Below are 25,719 nucleotides of genomic sequence, written 5' to 3'. Positions count from 1 at the left end.
AATTCGATCATTTCGCCTGAATTCCCAGCGAAAGTCATTTTTCCTTGATAAAACGTTTGAAAATTGCCTGTATTCGTCGATGCTTGTTGGCAGTGTTTCTCGAGAAGGCAAACGCATCGGAATATCTCGAATCAGAGCGTGAAAGGCCAGAGCGTGAAGAGCATCGAGAGTTGTTGGAAGAGTCGCGTGTTCGCGAGTGCTCGAGCGTCAGAGGGATCACGTGAATCGCGGATCGCCGGTGCTAGAGGTGAAAGAGGACGAGGGGGCGGAAAGGGGCGAGGGAGGCGAGGGGCACGGACCCGTCGATATATTAGTTATGCTCGAGGCGAGGTGAGGCGAAGAAGCGGAGGCGAACTCTCCACTGCCAAGGCGGCGCAAGGCGTGGTCTGTCCCTTTACTTTGCCTTCGCCTGCTTTCTTCTTCTCCTCTGCTCTCTTCTGGCGCTGTGCTCGCCTTCCACTCGGCACAAGCACAGGGTGTTCCTCTCGGAACGATTTTCATCCAATTCTTCTGCTTTTCGGGCATTTCTTCCTCGTCCGGAAGAATTTCTTTGACTCTCCGTGCGGAAATCGAAGCCATCTTTCATTCTTCCATCAGGACATATCAGCGTTCTCGGAGTTGTTAGTTCACTCAGAGTTGTGTTAAAACGATGGAATACTTTGCAGAAGGTAGATAATGTAAGTAACAGATAGCTCTGGAAGCGGAGGTCGCATATTTATTGCGAAATTTGTTAGCATTCTAAGTACAGTCTTCGGTATTTCTCAATTCTTATTTGATATCTTCAGGTATCCACAGAAGGCAAGGAAAGGAAATAAAAATAGTACAAGAGTCGTTTTCATAATACACAGTAGGCAGTTTTTCGTAATAAACTTTTCCAACGTACAGAGATCGTTCTATCAGAGCTTAGCATTAACAATGGATTTCTGAAAAGAGTACGGAATACGATATAGCTACGTAGAGCCTGAAGAGAGTAACGTTTCTACTAACTTTTCAAATGCACTTCTGACAAAAACCTTTGGGACAGTGGCGACAATCGGTTCGAAGGGAAACACCCAGTATAAGAGTAGGTTCGACTGGTTCACCTCCGCGGCTGGCAACAACTAACGAGCAGCTGTCGGTAAGGGTCCCGGCGACAATAACCCGTGCATTTTATATGTTCCCTGGTCGTGGCTGTATGCATCGATGCATCGATCTCGGTCGAGGCTTTTCTCGCGAGCCGCAGATAAGCGGTCAACGTCGTCTAACTGTTCGTCATTAACGTTATCGATGTTCGCCGATTCGCACGATCGTCTATGTTTCAACGCTCACACGTGGATCTTTTTTTAATTTCGAGATAGCAACGCAAACTCTTTAACATGAAACCTGGAAAAGTATTTTAAAAATCGAATTCTTTGAACGTGAGATCTCTAACAAGAGAAGAGATACTTTACATCTTCGTAAAAATGAATCGTGTAAAGAAGATCTGTTACTCAAGAAAACGCGTGGTTGTCACAACAATTCAAAGCTTCGGCAAGCGGGAATAATTGGCGCCGACAGCCCCGAGGCAGCCGTCACGGTCAACGTCGGCGCCGAAACCTTGAGGCCTCGACATCCGGTCGAAGCGGAGGAGATCCTCGATTTGAGATAATGCGTTCTTTCCTCGCTGGCTGCCGCGCTGAATTTCGCCTCGATTGTTCTCGCGTGAGTTGCTGTCGAAGGGAAGAAGGTCGCCGCGAGGTCGTCGCCGTCAGCAGCATCGTAAAACCCCCGTGAATCCGTCGCGTAATTCCGGATTATGCAACGTCGACAATTATGCTTCCGCTGACACGTTAACTTTGCAAGAAGCTCGAGTCTCTCGACTCGAAGCTCGAAGCTGTAAGTTCGAGGCTTCGTTTTCTGAAAGTTTAACGACTTTGGTAGAAGAATAATCTCTCTTCCTCCTCTACTCGTCAAACATCGACTCATAGAAAGCACGCATCGACACAGTCCGCGTAGAAGCCAGTATCCACAGAAGAAGCGATCCTCTGGGTTCTCGAAGTTTCCCGAAGCGTGAAATGATAAAAGGCGTTGGAAAAAGAAAGGAGACAGCCGGATAATTCCAAGTGGCCGGCATTCAAATGCAAAACGCATCGTACTTCCCTAAGAGAGCTGCTCGGAGAGAGAATCCGATGGATTCCGAGGCTGGGAGGAGCAGAGATTCGAAACGCAGCCACGGTGAACTTAACCGGCCGGCAAAAGCGCGGATTCGCAGGGGCCGCGGCGAAACCCTGAATAATTCATGATCGTCTGGCAAGGGTGTGACGAAAGTGGCGAAAGGGCGCAAATGATCTGCAGTCGGTAAAGCGCGGATTCCGCGAACGAACGGCCGCGAAGCGTCGGTAAAATTCAAATAACGCGTTTGTGCGTTTCTCCCGTGTTGTAGCTGTGCCGCGCCAATCCTCCGGATGAATTCCTTCGAGGCCATCCGATATGAAGTGGCCTCGAGACTCTGTGTACATTATATCACCTATCAACTTCTCTCTTATGTTTTTGTTACGAGTGATAAACATTTTCCTTTCTATCTTTTTAAATGATAAGTTGAAAAGTTGGAACTACCGTACTGGCGACTGTCAGACGTATTAAGAATGAAACTAAAGTCGAGTTCTCCGTGCATATTATAATTGTAACGATCTATTACAGGATCTCTCTGCTTCGAAATGTCGTACTAATTCTAAAGCTGTGAAATATATAGCCGTTCCTGTTTCAAATACACGCGTTAATGCTCTTCTGACACGTATACACCTACTGGCTGTCTTCCAGTTCCTTTATCGTAACGCGCATAAGTCGTTGAAGAGCTTCTGTAGCAACTTCTTTTAAAATTCTGTTCTGAAAGAGCGCAAATAGTCCCAGAGAATGATCTTTGTCAGCTAATTTGTCTTGAAAGCGTCTAAAGAATTCTTCCATTTCAGAAACAACTCGAAAGATACCGCTCGCCGTGAGAATCGAGCTTCAACCGAGAATCAATTCCCACACGAAACCATCGCTGTATTGAAATCAATATTCAGAGAAGGAAAAAAAAAGCGATGGAACTGAGTACGGTCGTTGTTGGATCGGACAGTTAGTTTCCTCGTGGCCTCGACGACGCGTTCAGGCCTCATCGATGATTATCATCGGCCAGGAAGAAGCACAAGTGGCCCGTTATGAGCGGATATTACGTTCAAAGAGGCCCGCGGCATCGATTAACCGATTAGAATATCGATTAATATCGGCACCGCGACGTTATCATCGTTCGATCGACCGCACCTGGCCTCGTATGGGAGGCCATTCGAAGACCCTGCAGATGCAACCATCCCGAACAACACGGTAGGAGGAAGTGCAACGCTATGATTGTATGCTAAACGATATGCCATATACGAAGTTCTAGAAAGAAAAGTCAGACGAAAGAACACGTACGAGCTTTTCTACGTTTCGCTGGCTTCTTTCCAAGCGCGAACCATCGTGAAGAATCGATGGTCGATCGATATTCAAATGGGATTTAAAAGACCGAGAAGGAAGTGGGCGTCGGACGATATCGAACACCAAGAAGATCGATCAGTGTTAGGTAAGTCATAACGGATGTGTCTGATCGTGAAAATACGAAAGTTCGAGCTTCGAAAAATACGCGGTTCGAAATGTGCCGTTACTGAAATTAAAAGAATTTCTAAATCGCGCGCTCCTGTCTGGGAAACGTTGAACCTGAGCTTCGATATGTGCGAGATTCAAGCATATAATAATCGCTATGGAACGAAACATAAAGTGTGCAAGCTCGGGTTAAAAAGTAACTGGAATTTAAAAGTTCAGCTTTCAATAAATTCACGTTACAAGTCTACAATTATAGCGGCCGTATATGCTCGTTTGTTAATTTATACCCCTTTGTAATATCATTCTACTACTGTAATTACGTCAGCTCAGTATCTTGTTTCATTCCATAACATTACACTTCCTTAGTACCACTATCATAACGCTATTAGCCTGTAACATCGCGATCCTCCATGCTACCGCTATTCTCTTTTCAAACGCTTAAATATTTTTTCCCTTGTACGATCGACACCGTACAAGTATCTGAAAAACTGGCCGATTTCCCATAAGGAAGCGGCGAGAGCGTGGACGCGCGATGCTGTTGGGGTTGTACATAAGAGGAAGCATTTAAATTAATTGGATGAGGTGGTGAAAACGCGGAAAAATCCATGTTTTTTTGCGGTCACGGGGGAGGATGGTTATCATGAAACGAAGGCAGAAGAGGAGAGCTACGGCAGCAGGAAATTAAGGGAAGGCGTATAAACCGACGGAAAAAACTGGTTGTGCCTGGTGCACGAGGATATAGAAGCGAACCGATAAGAGTTAATTGAATAAAAGGACGTAGATGACGTGGCTACGTTTCCCAACAACTTTGGAAAAGCAGCTCCGAACATCTGTGTAAATATCCATTTCAAACATCTAAATGCATTTACGATCTTTTATATTTTATCCTTTACCAGCAAACAAATTTTCTCCCGTCAAAGCTCCCGGCAATTTCAACTCCTCTTTAAATCCAATTCGACGTATCGTTGTTATTGCTAGCCACTTAACGATTCTACGGACAGGATGATACTTTTTTATTTAATTATCAAGCAGTCGAATCATTTGTAACATCTGCGTAAATGCATGTTATCAAAGTCTATCGAATTGACTGGCAATGAGAAAGGATTCAGGCTGGTTTCAAAGCAGCGATACCTTGAAAGGTTCGATCACAGGACTACGCCGAGAAGGAAACAGCGAAAAGGGACAACGGATCCAGTATAGGAGAAAAAAGCGTTGCGCAAACGTCATAAATCACGGACACAGTTAGAGCCGCATAGGTGAAAGTAGTCCAAACGGTTAATACATCATTCGAAAGCGGACAGGGCTCGCGTTGTTCGATCGAAATCCGTCGACGGTACTGGAAATCTAACGATGATAATTACGATATGAAAATTTCGCTATTGAAAGCGAGCGAGATACGGATCATCGGAATTAACGATATTTCTTTTGCGCGACTGCCTGTGTCGCCCCTTTAATTTGAAAGGTTAAAACGCTGCCTAACGAGATCGATGAATCGTTCTTGTCGTTCCATTCGAAACGTTGCCAGTTTGTTCTCGTTTCGAAAGGAATCAGAATCCGTGATGCTCCACCTTTGATCTTAATTGAAAACGGATTATCTATATTATAGCATTACATTCTTAACTTCGTAGCCGCATTCTGCGCTGGTTTTAATTAATCCTATCAGGAAGTCGAACGCGTTACGATATCTAAGAATGAGATGCTTGAAACGTTCGCGTTTCATTAGGTAACCAAGTATTTCAAGTCGGCGAAGGCTGGATTTAATTATTTATTTATTTATTTGAGACGAATATAAGAACCATCGTACGTCGAAGAAGGAAATAAAAATTTATACGTACACCGATATGAGATTAAAAATAGAATGTTTCGAGCAGAGGTGTATCTCATTTTGGATCAATTGAACGTTGTATATAGTGATCGGAGGATGAGATAGCAATAGGAAGAACTGTGATACAAGATAGGATCTTCTTGCGTGGCAAATCAAATTCTCATCTTCCAAAAATAGCATTGCCAACGGTATCGGCGGCTTTTCGTGATGAAAAAACGTGTACGATACGATCGCAAGATTAATCTCGATGTGTCATGTCACTCACATCAGCGATAACTGATAGAACGTGCATGACACAATGTAAACAATGTCTATATAACACCGGACGAGATTCGAAAGAACAAGTAACGACGAAACAAACGAGCTACCATCCTTTATTCCTGGTGCTGGAAGTTGCTGAAAGTGGTTGAGCACAGAAGCTGCTTCGTTGTACGCGTTTGCTCTAGGGCACGGAACGATCTCGGCCTAGAGTCTAGAGAACGGCTCCTAGAGCGCACGCGCTTTCACTTACGGCGGGAATCTACTTTGAGGCCAGGTGGACACGTGGCTTGATGAACGAGGTGATCGCGATTTCTGACCACGCCTCGGAAGCTTTTCTCCGCGTTGTTAGGATTGCGCAACCAAAGGACTGTAGCCTGCGATGCGTTCGTTTCCACGTATACCAGCCACAGTATTGCTTCAAATCGAATCTACGAAAGCTTTGAGCTTCGTCCATTAGAATCTTATTTAATCTGCTCCAGGTTAATTCAAATGCCAACTTTATCTTCCACACATAGCATCCGATTCGTATTACTTCAAACTTATGAACTACGGAATCTTCAGGTTCGTACAATGCAGTCTTGTTGGATAGGGAAAACTTCTACGACATCCGATTCCAAGAAAGAACGAAAAGCGGTTGTACAACCAATATATCGAATCTAGAGACGAGAAAGAAAGCTCGAGGTCGGTGAGTTTGATCGTTGGTCGATAGAGAAGCTGAGGCTGCTGGACGAAGCTGACGAACCTAGGTCTTCGACCCTGCGGGCGCCACGGAGGAGTATGGCTCTCTCGCTATGGCGTACAGCCACTTTGCCACGACACAGCCATAAACATCTCTGAATGGAGACCACCCACCGGCCTGCACACTTCTCGGAACCGCACTCGCGCATTTCACAAGAACACCGAACGCCGCTCGCAACGCCGAGCACCTCCACTCCGCTTCCACTTTTGCGTGGCTCTCTGCCGTTCCTGCTCGAAAAACCGCGCTGGCTATTGCACGTCGAATAGCGCACGCCAGACCTCACAGGGTCATCGATCTTTTTTCCCCCCTCGTATCGATACTATGCGCAGGGAAACGGAGTTTATTCGAAGATTCTACTCGACCAGAGTCTTCTCAGAGAAGTTTCTATGGATTCAGGAGTTTCGAGGGGGATTTTTAGGTTCTTTGCTCTCGAATTTGTACTTCGTATCGGAGCGCTGAGCCGCGAATTTATCAATGCCAAGGGTGTAGGTTTCAACAAACGTTTGAAGATGTTTGTGAAAGTTTGCGAATGTATTCGCAAATATTCGTATCTTCTCTTCTTTTACGAACTAAATTAGTGGATTTGTCTATGTTTCCTCGAGTTGTTAATGCGACTCTTTCATGCGATTTTTCGATGCAATACAATTTCGTTCCGCGGAATGTTCTTTCTTTCTTCTCTTCTATTTTCTCCTTTTTCAAAGAAAAGCTCCATTGTGCGACGAGCGACGAGGAGCAGTCGCGAAGCAGGGCTCGCGGAAGCGAAGCAAAGGAAAAAAAGAAGAAAGAAGAAACCAGCAGGAAGGAAACAATATGCGGAGAGGCGGTCGCAAGCGGCGTGCAAACACCGGCCAGTCCGATTTCACGGTTAGTCGTAAAACACTGGGCTCTCGGCCGATTCCGCGGAGCTGCTCGGCTATGCAGGTGCTTTCGGTCCTGCAGAGGTGCACGCTTGCGTGCATTTTATACGCGGTTGCGCGCGTACGATGAAAAAGGGGATCACCTCTTCTGTTCTATCGAAACTACGAGCAACCGACAGCAGGAAAGAGAGATCGGATCGTAAAGCAGCCTCGCCCTCGTCCCTCTGTAACAACGTTACGATCGTCCTGGTCGATGCTTACGGGGAACACGGCTACCAGATAGCGAACATCGAGGGATCGTTAACGAAACTATCGATGGAAAAGCGAATTTCTCTGTCGTCTTTCGAATTTTCTTGTCCATCTGCCATTGTGAGAAGAAACGGGAAGCTTCCTGAACTGACGGAACTTGCGCCAGTAAACCCCATCAAGGACGTTACGAATTATAAATTGAGATTTAACTGTGAATCTGCATAGTTTGCTGCGCGTCGTTTCGTCGAAGGTACAGCTATCCCACGATGCCATGTAGAAGCTTGTACGTTTGAAAACGGCCCGAACGGCTCATCGATATATACCTTGGCGTGAAGCCGGTTGAATTTTTGTACGAAGCAGCGAGCAATGATCGCGGCGCGATTAGAAACGAAGAAACTGCGTGGTGCGGCCCGTGAAACGGTGTAATCTAGCCAACGAGTATTACGTAACAGAAGATATACGAGCATCATGTGTATTATGCGATGACCAAGGCGGTCTTCAGCCGCGAATGTTGCAAGTCCGGTTAGGTGGCCGCCGCTGGTTAACACGAGGTAGATTCGTAACGGAACTCGCGCGCGCGCACAATTTCAGCGTTGTAGGATTATAAATTCGCCCGGCTGAGAGCCGCAATCTACAATGTGCACACTGTGTCCACCGTGTCTCGGCCGTAAATTTATTATTTGCTGCCCGTCCACCTGTGATAAGTGCCCACGAACCTCGAAACTCTACCATTTCTCTTCTTCCACCGGTCGGTCCATCGTTCTCTCTCTCCCTCCCCCCCTCTCTCTCTCTCTTCGACTCGTTATCCATGCTTACGTCTATTTTTGTCGGTCAATTGTTGCATACTTCACAGCCCGTGACTTTAATTGAATTTATATCCGACCTGTGTCATATTTACCGTTTTATACCGGGATTAGAGTTTATTCAGTCTCGAGGGACGTTAAGTAGTATCGCTGAAGGGTGGCGAGAAAGTTGATGAAGTTCAAGATGTGTTTTAATGGCGTTGTTCGATGGCTATTCAGCGGTGATTCGAGAACGAGATTTAAAATGTCGATCGAAGGTGATACGAATCACTTTCGCTTGTGCTACGTTACGGAACAGAGGCTCAGGGGGTGTGGACGTGGTCTTATACTTGGATCGAAGAGTTACTGGAGCTACAGTCGAAGCGTGAGCTATCGACTGTGCAAGGCTACTGTCCCCACTACGAGTCACGCGCTACGAGCGTTCCCCGCTCTTGCGTCTCAGCCACGTGGTTTCCGGTCTATCGTACAGTCGATATAGATGGAATTCTACGAATCGTCTTTTACTTCCTGTACCCTAGGCTGTGCGTTATTTTATCGTTTAACAGCAGGGCGGATGTTACTTATTTTGGGCGGAGGATCTTGCACTTGGTCTTCGTCCTTTACATTGTTCAGAGATCAGATACACGGTGTAGGAATGCCGATGAAACTCTGTTCGCGCGTAGCAGAAGAAACGGTAGAAGAAAACGTCCTTCAACCTGAGGCACCTCCGATGCAACAATTTCCTCTCACGATCTTCGCTACTGCGAACTAGACTGCTTCTCTGAAACGCGCTCGATCCTCGAACGAAGTGCAACGATGTTGTAGAAACCTCCCTTGCCAGTCGTCCTTCCGCCAGCCAGTTGAAGAAGAATCGCACAGGGAAGACGGCCGACATATCCGCATTGCTGGTCGAGCACGTTTCTCCGCGTTCCCCGCGTTGATCTCCAAGACGAATGCGTAGCGTGGCGTACGCTTGATCGGGGCAAGTGTAATAAACCTTGGACCGGACACACGCGAGCGTTGTACGCTCGCAACAGCGTAGAGAACACGGGGCCAGGAGTAATGCGCGCCAGTGCATAGTAGTAATAATAAAGTGGTAGTGGTTGGCACGTCACGGTCCAACAGGCCGATCAACCGGCCGTGCGGCCAGCCGGCTACTGGTCTCCGCCCACGCACAAATATGCACGTAAGTACACGGAGCTACGAATCGTCGTTGCACGGAGGAGGGCCGACCAGGAGAAACACCGTGAATGCACAGCCAACATTGTGATAATGCGTATTGTAACGCGAAACTTGTCGACTAGAGAACCGCGATCAACGAAAAGGATCATCGTGAAACTGGCGTAACCGAAGTGTTTCGAATACCGAAGCTCCAAACCGTAGACTCGAAATAGTTATTTAAACGCGGCGAATATTCAAATTGACAATACTCTGTTTGAAAACTTCGTCGTAAACTGGAGATGTGAAATTTTACTTTTAGATCTGCGATCCTCCGAACGCGGACAGTCTCACGGACTACATAGATCACTCTACGCGAGGTATTGGCCATTTTCCCTTTGACTGATCTTTCTATCAAACTGGATTGCTGAGCTCCATCTCATAATTCGCTGGCCACAATCGAGTCGCATTTCCCCGTAGAACCTGGTACTTCTACGAAAGAAGGAGAGATGACTCGTAGCGTAGAACAGAGAAAAAAGAGATAGGCTCCGATTAACCACGATTCCTGTGGAGGCCAATTACGTTCGCGGCGCGCAAGGATACCGGACAATTTCGCCACGAACCGAGAGTCGTCGTCTTATCCCCGTTGCGGTTACACGTTACACATACTACGTGTGCATTGGCGCCACACGCGTGGCCACACTCGCGTCCAATAATCCATAGGCGTGTTCGTGTTCGCCACGCTGCGATAGCCGATAGTAGCTACTTGAAAGACGTCCACCTTTTGCCAAGCTAACGCGTGCGATGAGAATATTGCGAGTGCGAACTTTGTAGTCGGAAGAAAAAAGGAGTTTCAGCAACTATCCGTCCGAAAGAAATTCGATCTCTTTCTGCGGGTTCGTCCATGTGGACGATGGAATGGAATTGCGAAACGTCACTGGAAACGATGATACTTATTTTACGACGAGTAGACTCGTCTCAAATAACACTATATGTACCTTATACCCGTTCCATTAGGCCTCTGTTTATCGCATTCCTTTATTTTTAACAAATTTCGTTTTAACAAATCAACGGAATCTATTTTTGCGTGATATTCTAATTCTAATTGATATTTGACAAAAATTTAATTAACAAACATTTGCGTTAGAAATAGTTCGCACATAATAAAAGTATTCCATCTATAAATTCATCTACGTAACAGATGCGAAATAAGTATAATAACATGTATCTTATTAACGAGACACTTTGACAGACGTCTCGTCGAAGCGACAATAAGATAGAAAGTTAGTAGTCACGCCCCCGTATTGAGTATCCCCACTCTGAGCTACGTCGATTACGCCACTGTCGTCGATGGCATAACGGCCTGACCATGCACTGGGATTTCTACTGGTCTTTCTTCTCTTATTTTCCGCGTGTCGGTGCCGCGTGACTGCCGTCGCGATATAAGAGGCAACAATAAGCAACCTCGACGCGTACAAGCTACACGCGTTGTTTTTGCAACCGTGTTTCTAGAACAGATTTATGCGAACGAGTTTGCACTTGATGCAATTTCTACTCGCAACTTGTCGCGTTATCGGTTGAAAAACTGGCGGATAAGCGTGTTAGGGCGTTATAAGTAGCATCAATCGGAATTTCCCCGCTGATAACTTGTAATCGCCGTGAAAACGGCGGAACGAACCGAAATTATCGAGCAATTAGCTCGAAACGATCGAATAAAATATTCGTTTATACGTTAACAAGCCACGACGTACGCGAATAAAGGCAGCCTTTTAACTCGATTTAAACACGTCGATGGTTGAGTTCGTTTATCAACGATCAAATAATTATTAATAGTAGCAATTTCAGAAAGACAGCCTATAGTCGATACACAGCCTGAAGTTTGCTTAGAAACTAAAGTTCGCGTTTTTGTGACGTCTCGCGAGCGCAGAGATTGTCCGACTATGCACGGATGGTTCTACTTGCCGATTTTTCGTACATTCGTTATCGGTTAAGGCCATCGTTCTCCATCGATCGAATTCGTTTACGAATTCGTAGAGGACGAGGTATGCATTTTTGAAGTATCTCGTGCACGCGATCGTTTGAGGCAAACTGACAATACGTGTGTGGGCGTGAAGTACGATACGCGTTACTATTACATATCTACATATATCAGACTCTACTTGTAGTCGATTGGTCTTGGAAAGCTGGAATGTCGATACTATTCCTCTTACGTAATTTCATTTCTATTTCTTCTTTATATCGATATAAAGTGAAAAAGAACGAGAAGATTTTCTAATTTTCATCTAATAAAACTTAGATAAACGTCTATCCTCCCATCTAATAATTAGTAGATGTTTCTTCTAATAATTACATAAGAAAGATATTATCTGCGGTAGGAACCACTGAAGCGTTACACTACTTCCAGAAGACACTCGATTACCTCGATCTCTACCATCGATACTAGCAACGGTACCCTCTTCCCAAACTGCTCTCTGTCGTGCACCCACGTTCGTACACGGAGAAAAGTTTGTCTAAATTCGTAGGTGGAATCTTCTCCATCTGCCTGTCGTCGTCTTCCTGTTATTCTATTCTTCTTCCTGCATCGAGACGGTCGAACGACCAGTGGCTTCGGTAAATGGGTGAAAAAGTCACATGACTCAAGGGGGAACCGGTGAACTATGCCACGATGGCATCCACTTCGGGGGAATGTGGGCAGACAATGGGACGGAGTGTGTGCCCACCGGGTAACGAGCTAGAGGACTCGTCCGTAATTTGCATGCAATGCAGCCGGTAATGCGATAAATATGCATGAATTCGGGCACAAGAGCGAAAACACAGCTGCGCAGATACTGCGACCAGCATTGCAACATGCTGTCGATCATTCTAACCCGCGTGCCTTTACGTTTAGAGAGGTATCTGTATCGGTAGGTGGTCCGCGCAGCGATTTCTCAGTATGGAAATCGATTCGGCTTGACGAGCATAGCGGTCGAACGAGGCGATAGAGGGATGGACGATGGTTGGGCGAATTTCAGCTTCAGGATGTTTCAGGCGAAAGAAGGACGTCTATGTTATTACACGACGAGAAGAGTATTTGATGTTCTGTGTGAAATTTTTAGAATTACACTTCACCTGTACCAGCTATACGAGCGAAGATAAGTTGTACGATTCTCAAATTTTTTAAGAAAAATAGCAGATATTGTAGAATCTGTATCGGGTAGAATACGTTTCTAAGGAATTCAAAGTTAGCGCTAGCAGAACACACTGCTTCGTCGTCCCACTAACTGCAAACCTGAGTTGAGAAGCGTTGCTCGTAAAATCGTTTCATAGACACACGTGTTCTATCGATAGAACATTGGTCATTTACGAGGTAATTACTTAATCGAACGTTCCGAATGGTGTACGCTTACGGCTGTTAAGCAAAGGCGCGCAAGGAAACATCGTACTTTTAGCAATATCACGGTATCGCTGTGTTTATTTCGATTACAGGAACTCAGCATCTGCCAAGGAACTAGAAAAAACATTATCTCGGTTGATCGATGATTTAGTAATTAATGGGCTAACGCTACGCTGTTCTCTCGCTTTTGTAATTATTTTTCAAGAATCCGGTTCTTTAACTTTCTTGGGACAAATCACGTTCCGGTGGACGATAATCGAGCAATTTGTAAGATCGAAACGGCGCCACGCGTTTCCTCAATAAACGATCAGCGCCGTTGATCTTCGTGGTCAATACAGTTGCTTTCGATGATTGGATCGGCATCGTTTACCTCGATAAACCGACTACGAGCTCGCTATTAAGGATGTTGAGCGGAGATCCATGAAATCCGCAGCTCCGGTAAAGCTAGGAGAGACGCGGATGCAACGGAAGCAGGATCGCTCGAAAATATAGATCGCGGTCAATAATATCGAGCGTGGAGTCTGTCGGGATTCAGGATCAAGCAATTTCCATCGTAATGCCAGCGTTCGGAATTCCGGAAAGATCCTCGGGCACGGGTAATCGCAGGAACGTGTCGTAGAATTTGTTGATATTAATCAACGTCGGTGCACGGTTCCGCCCGCGGTCAATTCAGTCAACGATTTCCGAGATCGTGCTTCTGGCTTCGGTGGATGGTCCTTCGATGTTGAACGAGATCGTTGTTTTTTTTTTCTTTTTTTTTTTTAATAGGAACGTGCCGTTCTTTGTTTAATTTTTGAGAAATTTTATGGATTTTATGGACCATGTTGCAAATCGTATTGGAAGATTTTAAATTTCCGCGTTCTGTCAGATAATTCAAAGTGGATCAAGGATGCAACGGATTACATTTTTTAGCGAACCTTAATGTATCATTATAAAACAAAACGAATGTAACTCGTTCTTAAGACTTCGAAAGGCTATAATCACCGCTATTCACGGGTCGGAAAACTTCGCCTTAACCTTCACCTTCTAATGGAAGGACTATCCTGACTCCCGATCTCGGACAACAGCCCTTCAGCATCGAATAATCGTAGCTGATAAATGTTCATAAAAGGAGAACACGAGACGGGTCTCGTATTAGAAAGATGAACGGTTCCGTGTGTGTATCGCATTACGCAAGACCGTCTGTAATAATAAATCAGCTTCGTAAATGTCGGTAGTTAATCCGACATCAATCAAGGGACACTGTGTTTTCCGACCATGTCCATCGCCATTCGTTTCATCATTGTCCATTTTTTTTCTCGTTTCTTTTTTGGTTATTAATTTTCTGATGCGAGACCGAACCAGCTCCGAGCACGAGCTGGTTATTATCGGTCGGCACGCGAATTCGATATCATAATCCCGCGGAAACGTCCTTCTCGCGAGCGAGAAACGCTCGCAGTTCATCCACCGTTTAACTTCGAGCGAGCGTGGCTTACGTGACCACGTCTCCATTATGCTAATGACGAAATCGACTGTGAAAAACTCTGCCAGGCGAATCGATCATGCCTCTGGTTTATTATCATTAACGACGAGATCTGAAAATATTTCCTCTTTTTTATCTTGAAAATAAGATGAAAAAGGAAGCTTTTATTTATAGAGGGTGAAAGGATTGGAAAGTTTTTAGACTTTGAAATATTATTGCGTTTCCGATCTAGTAAATACCATCGACGAAAGGGAATCGAGAATACTTTCTTCAGAACCTAGAAATCCGCGAGGCAGAAAGCAGAGGAGTGTTTTACACTTTGAGACATGGAAATAGCTTTCGTTGTAATAATAGTTATAATCGAAACTGATGATTCCAAGAGTTTGCAGTTTCGCAATGAAGATATACGCGAGAGCGCAAGCCCAAACCTGACACGAATAAGGGAACGTGGTTACTTTCCTCCGACAGCAACCTACCACAGATCCATCTTGTTCACTCATCAATCATGAGACAGCACCACCCAGACTTCGCGTCGCGATACAGCAACTTTGGTTTACGCAAACGCTCCGCTACGTCTCACTTAGAGCATCCTATGCAAATTTGTTAATCTCGTAACGACTACCTGCGCATCCTGCGCGAATTTGAAAATTTCTTACGCGTTACAAATATCATACGCGTTAATAGCAATATTACAAGTAGATAAAGAACGTATTTTCTATTAATCTTCCACTGCATCTTATTTTTCGATGAACGAAGATACCAAAGTTGGAGGTCTTAAGGTGGTTGATTCCAGTGGTTTTAAGGAGCATTCAAACGCTATCCCAGTGTTTTATGCGAAATTGCCGGACGTATGCTTGTCACTTGCGGCTAGCCGCAGGCGCTTCACGGCCTGGATGCGTGCACGCGCATAATCAAACCGCGACAGTTGAAAATTACCAAGTGTCCCTTGGTCGAAACGCAGGGGAGGCCAGGCGATGCTCTCCTGGTTAATTAATTAAGCAGGAAACGCTGACCTCGAGCATCCATCGCGAGCCTTGACTGCATTCGAGCGAGCAAAGGGATCGTTGAGACGAGGAAAAGTCGCGTGGTGCCTTTCCTTCTAAAACGAACGACTATCATTTACGCGTTCGTCTACAAATTGCGATACGCGCCGATAACAGGCGAACATCTTTTACACGCAAAATTTTAAGAAAATTCCAACTCATCCGTTCGGATAAGCCAAAATGCAGTTCGCGAACAAAGAAGTCACCATTGCCAAGTTGAAGTTTATTGCGAGAGGGGTAAACGCGGACGCTCGACGAGGAACACCGACCGGAAGCCACGGTTTGTTCAGCCGTTGAACCTGCTCTCGTTTAATTCCGCTCACGGAGCGGCTTCGAGGCAAACCAGGGCTATTATATCGCCGCGGCGAGCGAGGATGACGTTACGTATCCCCGGGCTGTCCGCTTGCTCGATCCACCGACTATCTTCACCGTCCGTCTTTCTCTCGTTTCCCGATTCCCTCATTATCTCCTCACCGTCTCCGTTCCACCTGCGACGTCCTCCTCATCTTCGTCCGCAGCTCCCTTTCCCGCCCCCTTTAGCCTGGCGTTTTCTTTCGCTCGTTCGAACGGAACTAGCCGAGAGGAGGGTTAGGACACGCCAGATTAACCCGCCTAGACCTCGCTAATTTCCACAAATTTCCACAGGATACGCCGGAAGCGTTCTTGCCCTCGCCCCTCAACGCCCCAAGAAAGGTATCATACACGCGTTCAGGACTTCCTCGTTTTTTTAGCAGTTCTTATTCCCATAGAATAGGAAGAACTGCAGTGTCGATATCTTGCAGTTCTTATGGGATATATCGAGATACCATTGGTTAAGTTTACGGCTGGTTTTCATCGATTACAAGGCTCTTGATATTTACACGTTCATGGAAAAATTTGTAAGTGCAAAAGCATAGTGGCACGCAAGTGCAGAAATTCGTTTGAATATAATAAACCCCTATGTAGATTAAGTTAAATGGAGATGAGATCTGCATTCCGGTTGAATAACATGGTTGTCGCGTAGGGTGCATAATAATACTCAAGTATGATTAAACGTTGCACGCTCACAGTTAAATTCAGGAATGACTGAAACGTATTTTTGCATCGTATACCCACCGCACGACTTTACCCGAATAGACTTTGAAGTTTCGATAAAAATAATTGGATACGTAGTTACGCTCAACGCACTTTGTTCCCGATTAGAAATAAAAAAGAAATACTCAAGGAACATGCATTGCGTGCACCTTGCGTTAGCCAGAGAATCAGAACGAAAGGAGGCTCGAGGCTGCGGCGTGAATTCGTTACGTTCCCGTTAATTGGTAAAAAGGGCAAAGTAGGAAAAGTTACCATTTCAACGCGGTGCAGGCACGTCAGGATAACAACAATAATTCGCAATAGGATCTGGCTGCTGCTTCCTGGATGGCGCAGGTGCGTTTCCGAGACGCGAGATTATGACGAGAGCGCAGGGGACGATTAAACGTATAAGGAGTCATGGTCAATAGGGAAACATTTGCCCACCTCTTATAACGGCCAGTAAAGCGCTTCGTTAATGCCTCGACCCGGCCTACGATCTTGTAAATTTAACGATTCCCGGACAAATTACGTTCTAACTGCGCTGTAACCGGTGCACGTCTGTTCCTCCCAGTCTTTTCTATCCCAGTCGTCATCGACGGTACGTGAATGGATATAGTAGAAATGGGAGATGCAGATGGAAGTATTTATACGTTTGAACAGATGTTTTGTTAGAATGTTCTTTCAGCAAGTTCGATCAGGAGCTGACAATTTGGCTCTCAACGCTAGGGGCGATTCATCGAATTAAATTGGCGACCGTTCGGTCCGGAACTGTGGAGATTTAAGCCGACAACACTGTTCCTAAGTGCTAAAGCCTGTTAATTATTTATTGGATGGGTCTATGGCGAGGACGAGAAGTTGTTAAGAAGAAACGGTACTCACGAGTTAGAGGTAGAGCGTGCCAACACGCCGGGGTGCCACAACGGTGACAGCCAAACGTGGTCCACATTTAGTCGGCGGCAACGGTGCTGCTGTGGCTGGTGGCGGGGTTTCTGGTCTCGCGCAGCCAAGTCCACTTCCGCCGCGGAGCTCCCACACTAAATTCGTGAGCGAGCGTGGTCTACTCAAACGCCGCGATCTGAGCGAACGATAAGACAATTTCTGATTACTCCGTTGCGAATCCCCGATACAATTCTCGATTCTTACTTTTACCCTACCTTCGTTTATCTCGTTAACAAGCTATTGGAAAAATTGCTCGTACCTCTTTTCCGGTAGCTTAGCACCAGCACCAGAGTCCCCCGATGTTCTTCCCCCGGAATGGCTCGAATCCAACGTACCATCCAGCTCCATGGCTTGCTGCAGGTTCGTCAAACTCTTGTATCTGATGTTAAAAAGCGGAGATCCACCCTTGTATCCGGGTGGCGTTTCTTTCAACGGCGACGCGCTCTTCTGCCTCATCAAAGGACGTCCCCTCTGAGTTCCGCTGTTCTTCACGTAGAGCTTCGCCAGCGGCGGCTTCTCGACTCTCGGCTGTGGAGCCTCCTTGACGGCGCGTCTGGTCCTCTTCTCTGCCTGGATCTTCTTGGTCGGTATGGTCTCTATGGGAGGTGGTTCTGGTCTGTCGTCGAGCAGAGGGGCGATCGTTACCGTGACCGGCGTCAGAGGTGGGCTGGACCCCTGTGCCCCCGGCAACGGGCTCTCGTAAGGGGACCTGACGCTCTTCGGTAGCGGCGCGAACCCGCGGACATAGTCGTAAATCTGATCGATCTCGTCGTACTCCTCCGTGCAAGCGGACGGTGGCACACGATTCTCGTCCCGGTAGCCCGCGTGTCCAGAGGACGCCTGGTGTCCATTGCTGTGATAGTGATGATGATGATGGTGATGGCTGGCGTTGTTCCGGTGGTGGCTCGGCGGCCCGTTATCCGAATTGGTCGACGATCGCCTGAGGAAACCGGATCCGCTTCTAGTCTGCCTGGATGGCTTGCTCTCCCCCAGTCGGCCGTCCAGCACGTGCGCGCGATCGGCCACGTCGGCAACGAGACGCGACGCGCGCTCTACCAGCCTCGTGAACTCCTGCATCGATCTGAGAGCTTCCTCGTTTCGCGCTTTGACCAGCTTCAACGGAGCGGCCAAAGGTAACGCCACGGCAGCCCCTTCTCTCTGTAACGGCAAGGCGAACACGTGTTCTTCCTCGAAGGTCGATAACAGCCTCAGCTCTGGAACGAATTGCGACGATGACTTCAATCCCCTCGGTGGTTGACCGTGCACCAGTCTGACCGTCAACGGCAAACGCTTGCTCAGCAACGCTCGAGCCGTGTGCACGCCGCTGATATTGTCCTCGCGCGCCAGGGCGCTGAAACGTCCGCGCAGCTCCATACCCAGGAGGACGCTCTCTCCTCGACAGTCGACGCAGCGCAGAAATCTACCGCGACCGGGCAGACTAACCTCGCCAGCTGTTACAATCGTCTCTCCGGCAGCCAGGGTCCTCGTCCCTTCCGGAACAACTATACCGGAGTCGTCGTCCACTCTGCAAGCTATTCCACGCACGGTCTCCCGGACCAGAGCTCCTTCCTCTGGACATCTTCGACACAGCTCGTTCACGGACTCTATCCCGCGAACAGCTCTACCTTCCTCGCTCAGTATCTCGAAGTAGCCGGCATAAGAGTCTGGGATGGCCAGCCTGGGCCCTACGCCCACTACTCTGCGTCCCTCCTTGATCTTCACCGCTTGCGCGACGATCTTTCGTCGACGTCCAGCGGATACCAGGAGGGCCGTACTCTGGAGGCTGGGCGCTGGAAGCGTCGGGACACCCAGGCCACCGTACTGACCTTTCGTGATCTTGATCACCGCCGGAAGACGATATTTGGAAACGAATTCGCGCAAGTACGTCGCTTCCTCGGCCCAGCGTGCCGCCGCAACGACGATCTGACCGTCAGTCGCGGCCATCGCGGCGCTGCAACGCCGCCCAGCTTTCTCGCGAACACGGGCCCCGATGCCGACGTCCCCGGACTGAGGGCCCGCTCAGGGCCCCGACGATCGAGTATCGCTACTGATGCTCCTGCTGATCGGACACCGCGCCTCTATGCTCCATCTGTAACAGAAACCGACGTCGATACGTCAGAATTGGTTCCGTCGTGGGTCTCCGAGTAGAGATCGCTCTTACGAAGTATCCAAATTCTCGTGTCGAAGTTCAATCGCAAACTTTTGACGCTACAATACAAAACTATACAAAATGTAAAAACCGTGTTCGGGATTTTGAGTGACCGTACGTTTATGGCTCAGCCAGCACCTATCTCTTCTTTGGGAAATTCCAAAGTATCTGTCCTCCCCGAGCTGATGACTCCGAGGTCATCGGAAAAAACCCAGCCGGGAAGGCACGATGGACGGACGAGACCCAACGGCTGCTGAGAATCAGCGATATGCTAAGTCAGTCGTCATCGGAACATCGTACCGTGCGGGTGAAATGCTTCACTCTCAACAAGATCTTACAACCGCCGTGTTCATAACATCCAACCTTACTTTTGTACAACAAGTGCAAATAAAGTGCTAAATTACACTAACACTCGATCTATTAAACCTCCCCCACCTTGAGCGTTAAGTCATTCAAGGTACGCGATATCGATCGATCGGTTTGACCTGACCGGTTGCTCTTTAGTTGATAATTCGCAAGAAGCCGCAAACTCGAACAAATCAGAACGTCGTCGAGAAACGTTTCCAGCTGGATGATTAAGAGCGACGCCTGCAGGGATAATACACGCGTCCGTGACCAATCGAAAGACGGCTTGGCCCGGAGAGTCGAACTGGAACAGCGAAACAGGCCGCGATCGTGGGCCCGTTTCCCGTTACTTCCTCGTAGGGCCGTATCATCGGTGTAACCGACGATTAACGCGGTCGAACGATAGGCACCGTATCTCAAAGCCAGGTTACCTAACGAGTGTACGTATATAGCTGGGCGGAGTCGTCGATTGTTTCGGATTTCACGAAAGTACGTAGAGATGGCGAGGAAGGGGCATACCGATCGTGACCGAGCGATCGAGCATCGCGTTAAAAGCGATTCCCTCGGACGAATTGCTTCACGGTTATGCCGCGCGATCGCCACGGAAATTCCGCGGTGTCGTAACTCTTGGGAACGGGCGTACTCCGACAGAAGTACCCTCGCGCCGATGCTTCCGTGTTACCTCTCGTTGCGACGTGTATATCGGATAACCCGAAGGATTATATAAATCACCGTTTGGTCCGGTTCGATTCGGGTCGACGGAACGCTTGGCGATGCCAATTATCCTTTTCGTTTAGGTAGATCGGTGTGGCGAAATTAGCCTTAGGAATGGAATAGTTGAGTTACATTCTGTTTCACGTTTAGGGGTTGCTTTTACCATGTTATTTTGTCCGAATTAGACGTTCTGTGTCACTGTTTTCCATGTATATTACACGCACCAAGTTTCTTTCTCCGTGGAACGACTCGTTGCCAAATCTTTATCTTCACCTATAAAGGATCCTTCATTCCTTAATCGAGAGGAATTTCACAATTTCGCAAATTTCGCTGTTTACCCTTGGAAGCAAGGGCTGTATGGTGGACACACGGAAGCGACGCACTGGTTCCAGATGCCGGATCGTTGTAACACCGCGATCCTTGGTCGCAATTTATCGCCTGGCCGTGTGAAAGGCCCATTCAGAGTGGCGAGAAGCGTACGTGGCATGGATCGAGGGATAATGAAATCGCGCGGTGAAAATCGAGCCGTCTGAAAGGGGGCCTCCGAGATGGCCCGCAGCCAGCCGCAGATAAGCACCGGGTGACCAATGACCCGGGGCGTCGTGACAGGCGCGCCTCTAGGAAGTTATTCGACACACTCCTCCTGTCCTGCATTCTCTTACACGACCGCACCGCGCTTTCTCCGTCTCACTCTTTCACCCGTTTGTATTTCATTACTGTCTCTATTTCCCTGTTGGTCGAACGAGAATCTCCTTCCAGTGTACTACACACATAAGCTTTCACGGTGGATTTCTAGCGGGCGCGAGAGCGGCTCGATGCAAATTTGTATTGGAATTTTTTCCTCTTGGAACGGTGCTTGTGCTTTGATCGAACGCAGGAAACCGTTATGTTCGTTCGCCGGCGTGCGTGTTCCCGTGATAAGGCGATTACGCGATACGGGAACAGACGGATCGCATTGTATCTGATACACACCGAGGCCAGCCGCGATTCTCCTCTCTTTCGAGTCGATGGGAGTGTACGTGCACGGTTCTGAAGGAATCTGCCCGTTTAGAACCGTAGAAGAGACATCTTTCTCAGGGATGTTATGTACGCGAGAATAGCGCTGTTTTACGTACCTGTCTATACGTATACGGCTACTGGTTGTACTGTAGTTCGAGTGGCACGATTTTTTTATATTTTCCAATTTCTAATCGAATCATACTCTTCGCTGTCTCTACTTGTACCTCAAATCCTCTTTATCCGAAGCAACGGAGGAAAATCCTATTCGCAATGATACGCTAATTTTAATCGGTTTTTATCACGAGGTATTTGTCATTTGCCATGTGGAATTTACATCGAAGAATGGAAAGAACATTATCGACAGAGTATCTCGTAAAAATAACGAAGAATATCAAGTATTCTCTATTTTCTAATCGAAGCAATGTTTCACGACACAATACTTAGGAATTATCTTGGAAAATTCGAACAATAGAGCGATCGAAAGGAGTTGTGGCGGATCGATGGAAGGGCAAGATTCATCGAGCAGATACCAATCGTTTCTTGAAATACGATTAAAGATTCCAAGGTGGACTTTGTGTTCGGAGGGATCGGGAGGTTCACGATAGTCCGCTACGATACTTATCAGGCTCGATGACGATATACAGCACGGGTGACGCCTACGAGCGGGCAAACGGTCGCAAACTCGGAAACACGGCGTCTAATCGTAATGTTTTATTGTTACACGGCCTTCGGTGCGTGGCGAGGAATTAGTACGCGAGTTTGTAGTCGGCGAACGGCATTCCGTGTATTATGGAGGTCGACGGACCGCGTTAAAACGATAACCACGCATTCGCATACCTCGAATTTTCTCCAGGATTCGCTCGAATAAATTTGAAAATTTTTATCGACGATTGTTACCTAAAAATTGGTATTCTCGTATAAAAAATCTATATGCTTCCAAATATTAATTTCAAAGCTCGAAACTTCCATATCGAGAAACTTAAGCTGCCACGCCTTGTACTCTACAAAAAGAAAAAGAAAGAAGCAAAAGATTGCAAAAGTGAAAAAACGCTTTCGAAACCATCGCACAGCCCCAAAGGCAGCGCCCTCGAATATCGTGGCGAGTCGCGATCGACGCGGTACTCGATCACTCGTGATACATGCAGGACGCCCACGAATAGACGAGCGTGTGTCGTAACGCATGGCGCGCCGCGGCGTCTCTCCGCGTTCTTCGTCGATCTCGCTCCCCTACGATCGATCCTCTCGTTCTAGTGTACGCGAACACGAGCTGATTTATCGACATGCCCTCGAATTATACGCCACGGCCCGAGCCAGCTTTCACCGTGCTCGAGTCTGTCTTAGCTACCACCGCGTCCCTCCGCGATCCTTTTGTTTCCTCCGTGAGATTTCAACACCAGCCATCGCAACGCGACGATTGTCCCCGCGACAACCGACAACGCACCAGACTCTTTGACCCTTTGCTCCAGCCCTAGACCACGTCGACCTCATCGGGAACAGGGCGTCCGTAAAAGTCAGGGTGGTTTAATGGTGCGTACGTTGGTTCGCGGGGATCGTGATATCGTTGTACGTTGGCCAGAGATAAGATCTTTGAGGAAAATAAATGTTTCAAAGAGGATTAAGCGGCTGTGGCTGCGGCAAATTCACGTTTCAATGAATTATCCGAATACCGCGATGCACGTAAAAATGTATGTAGCTGTGGACTTGATCGCTGCGACGTATCGTAGTTTTCAAAATTGACACGCCCGAATTTTCTCCTTCGATTCACGACGTCATTGGTCCGGTTCGAATTTCTGATCGAAATTAAACGGTGAAAGGGGTATTCGCGTACCGAAGAAACGATGTCGAGACTCGTCAAGATTCGCTTGATAACACGCTGAAAATTCCCAAGGCCGATACGCATTAGTCTTCGTTCCAGTAATCACATTTCGAGCCACGCCTGTAGGGTATTACCATAATCGTATCTTCCCTCGGTCTCTCTTTCTATTCCCAGCCTCTTTTTCGACTCTCACGCGAGTAACGCGCGCACGTATCCATTTTCGAAATGATTTACACGCTGGCTCGTCCCGTGAGCGGACGGTCAGAGAGATTCGCAGAAGGCTTTGGGTCAATGCGAGGGTACAAGAAGAGGAGAACGTGGAGAGAAGCGAAGTTAACAGAAAAAAAAAGAAGAAAAAGAAGGCAAATTTTATTCTTAATGTCGAAATTAATGAGAAATTACGCGAGAAAGAAGAGGGTAGCGAGAAATTAAAAAAGATGAAATATGTCGATGGATGTTTACCGATCTCTAAATATATTATTGTACTATAAGAGAAATACTAATTTTTTAAGCAAACGAATTAACGGTACGGATAAATAGTATTAAATCGCGAACTCGTTAATTCGAAGGAGCGGACTGTGACGACGATCGGCCGTGTTGGATCGTCTTCGACAACAAAGAACCAAAATGGCGATCGGAAGAAGAAGAGAGCCGGGCTAGAGGAGACAACGAGGGAGCAACAAGAGGGTATAGAAAGAGAAAGAGAGAGAAAGAGAAAGGATAAGAGGGAGAAAGATAGGCTGCTCGTACGTGACAAGTCGTTCGCACCCGGCCTGTCGGGCCTTAATTAACCCTCGTGGCGTTCTCACGAAAAAGTTGTCGTATCCGCGGCGCTGGCTGCCGCCGCCTCGCTTTCTTAATCCAATTTCGCGGCGTATTAATCTAATTACGGCCGGGCACGTATGCCGCGAGTCTGACGTGAAATTATGCCAGCTGGTGGCTTTCGCAATCGCGAGAAACACCGATCGAGACGAAACTCTCCTCTCCGAGAGCTTCTGGGTTCGTACGTTGTAGGATGGATGCGATGCTTGATAATTCCGATTATGGAAAGCGTCGTCAAAGAAAATCAGTGGTTTCGATACAGGTGGAAATGACAGAAAAAACATTTAACGACGTTGGACAATCAGAATTAGAGTCGGCGAAGATGGCTAGAAATAAGATAGAAATAAAATTGGGAGTTTCAACAGGATGATCGCAGTGTCGAACTAGGATTAGCCTTTATAACGCGGAAACTGCACGCAAGTGTCGACTTGAAGGATATCGCATACCCGTTGATAGAATAAAGTTGAATTAAAGTTGACAATCTCTTTTTCTAGAATATCATCGACTGGTAATTACGAACCGAAATGACGAACTATTTACGATAACGTGAAATTTGATAGCTCACGATGTCTATAATAATCGCGGCTCCACCTCGCGAATAAAATCCTATGACCGGTGTCGGACGAGAAAAAGAGACGGCGGTAGCATCGTGGGTAAAACGATGAAAGAGGTGCTTTGAACCGCGAGTCACGGATATTCAAATCGCGCGGCACGCCATCAAGAATCAGGATTTATATCGATGAGGTGTCAGCAGTCAGCGGACATTCTCAAGGTCTTGATCGTCGCCTATGAACGACCTATTTATAAATCATCACGAACGACGCGAAATTCCAGTTTCGCGCGGTCGAGCAACGGGAACGGCGCTCGTTAATTCAACCAGTTATCGCGACAAAATGCTGACCAGGCTACATTGTAAACGACGCTCGCTGGAAATCATACAGTTTTCGTCTATCCCGCTTCCGCCAGCGTGCAATTATAAGCTGCTTCGCACGACTTTGCCTCGTTCGATAACCTATGATTAAATTCTAGTCTTTTTGCGATCGATCGGTTGTTTTCATTTCATCGAGAAGCGAGTGATTTTCGTTTAGTCGTTTTTTCCAACGCCAGTCCTGAGAAAATGAACGCTACTTGCAAGAAGTTCGATCATAACGAACGTCGATTAGCGAGATTAAGAATTGCCGAAAGCTCCGGAATACCAACAAATCTTCGTCACTTTCGCTTTGATCTCTCGAATCGTCTGTTCTCCTTTAAATAAAATTAAATCACGGAAGATCAATTCCATCCGGCAGGATAGGATAAGAAACTCCATTCAATGAGACGTAAGAAAAAGGGGTTCGTCGATCGGACGCGAGATTGCCGGGGCTCGTTAACCAATTACTCGAAGCGCAGTAAGAGGGAGCAGAGGTGGTTTTCGAGGGAGTTTCAGGGGCCCTGCATGCTCGACATTCTGCGTTTTTTCACGGGACATGACTAGCCTCGGCTCGCGCGAACCAGTAATAACTTCCTCACGAACCGAGCAAGAACAGACAGTCATCCATCATACTTGGACCAGAG

At 47.2% G+C, this 25,719-nt stretch overlaps 1 protein-coding gene across 4 annotated transcripts in view; it reads right to left on the bottom strand.

Moving 5' to 3' along the window:
• Positions 1–25,719, bottom strand: part of LOC126921857 (uncharacterized) — a 142,227-nt gene that overhangs the window by 13,928 nt on the left and 102,580 nt on the right. For all 4 annotated transcript variants that reach the window (XM_050733828.1, XM_050733829.1, XM_050733826.1 and 1 more), the window contains 2 exons: positions 17,580–19,409; positions 17,261–17,456 (listed from right to left, as the gene is read on the bottom strand). In XM_050733828.1, coding sequence (XP_050589785.1) covers positions 17,264–17,456; positions 17,580–19,264 — 1,878 coding nt within the window. In that variant the 5' untranslated portion in view covers positions 19,265–19,409 and the 3' untranslated portion in view covers positions 17,261–17,263. The remainder of the gene's footprint in view (positions 1–17,260; positions 17,457–17,579; positions 19,410–25,719) is intronic.

This window comes from Bombus affinis, chromosome 11, assembly GCF_024516045.1.
Source record: "Bombus affinis isolate iyBomAffi1 chromosome 11, iyBomAffi1.2, whole genome shotgun sequence".
Lineage (NCBI taxonomy): Eukaryota > Metazoa > Arthropoda > Insecta > Hymenoptera > Apidae > Bombus > Bombus affinis.
The sequence above is the reverse complement of the archived record's forward strand: the minus strand, read 5'-3'. Positions and strand labels throughout refer to the sequence as shown.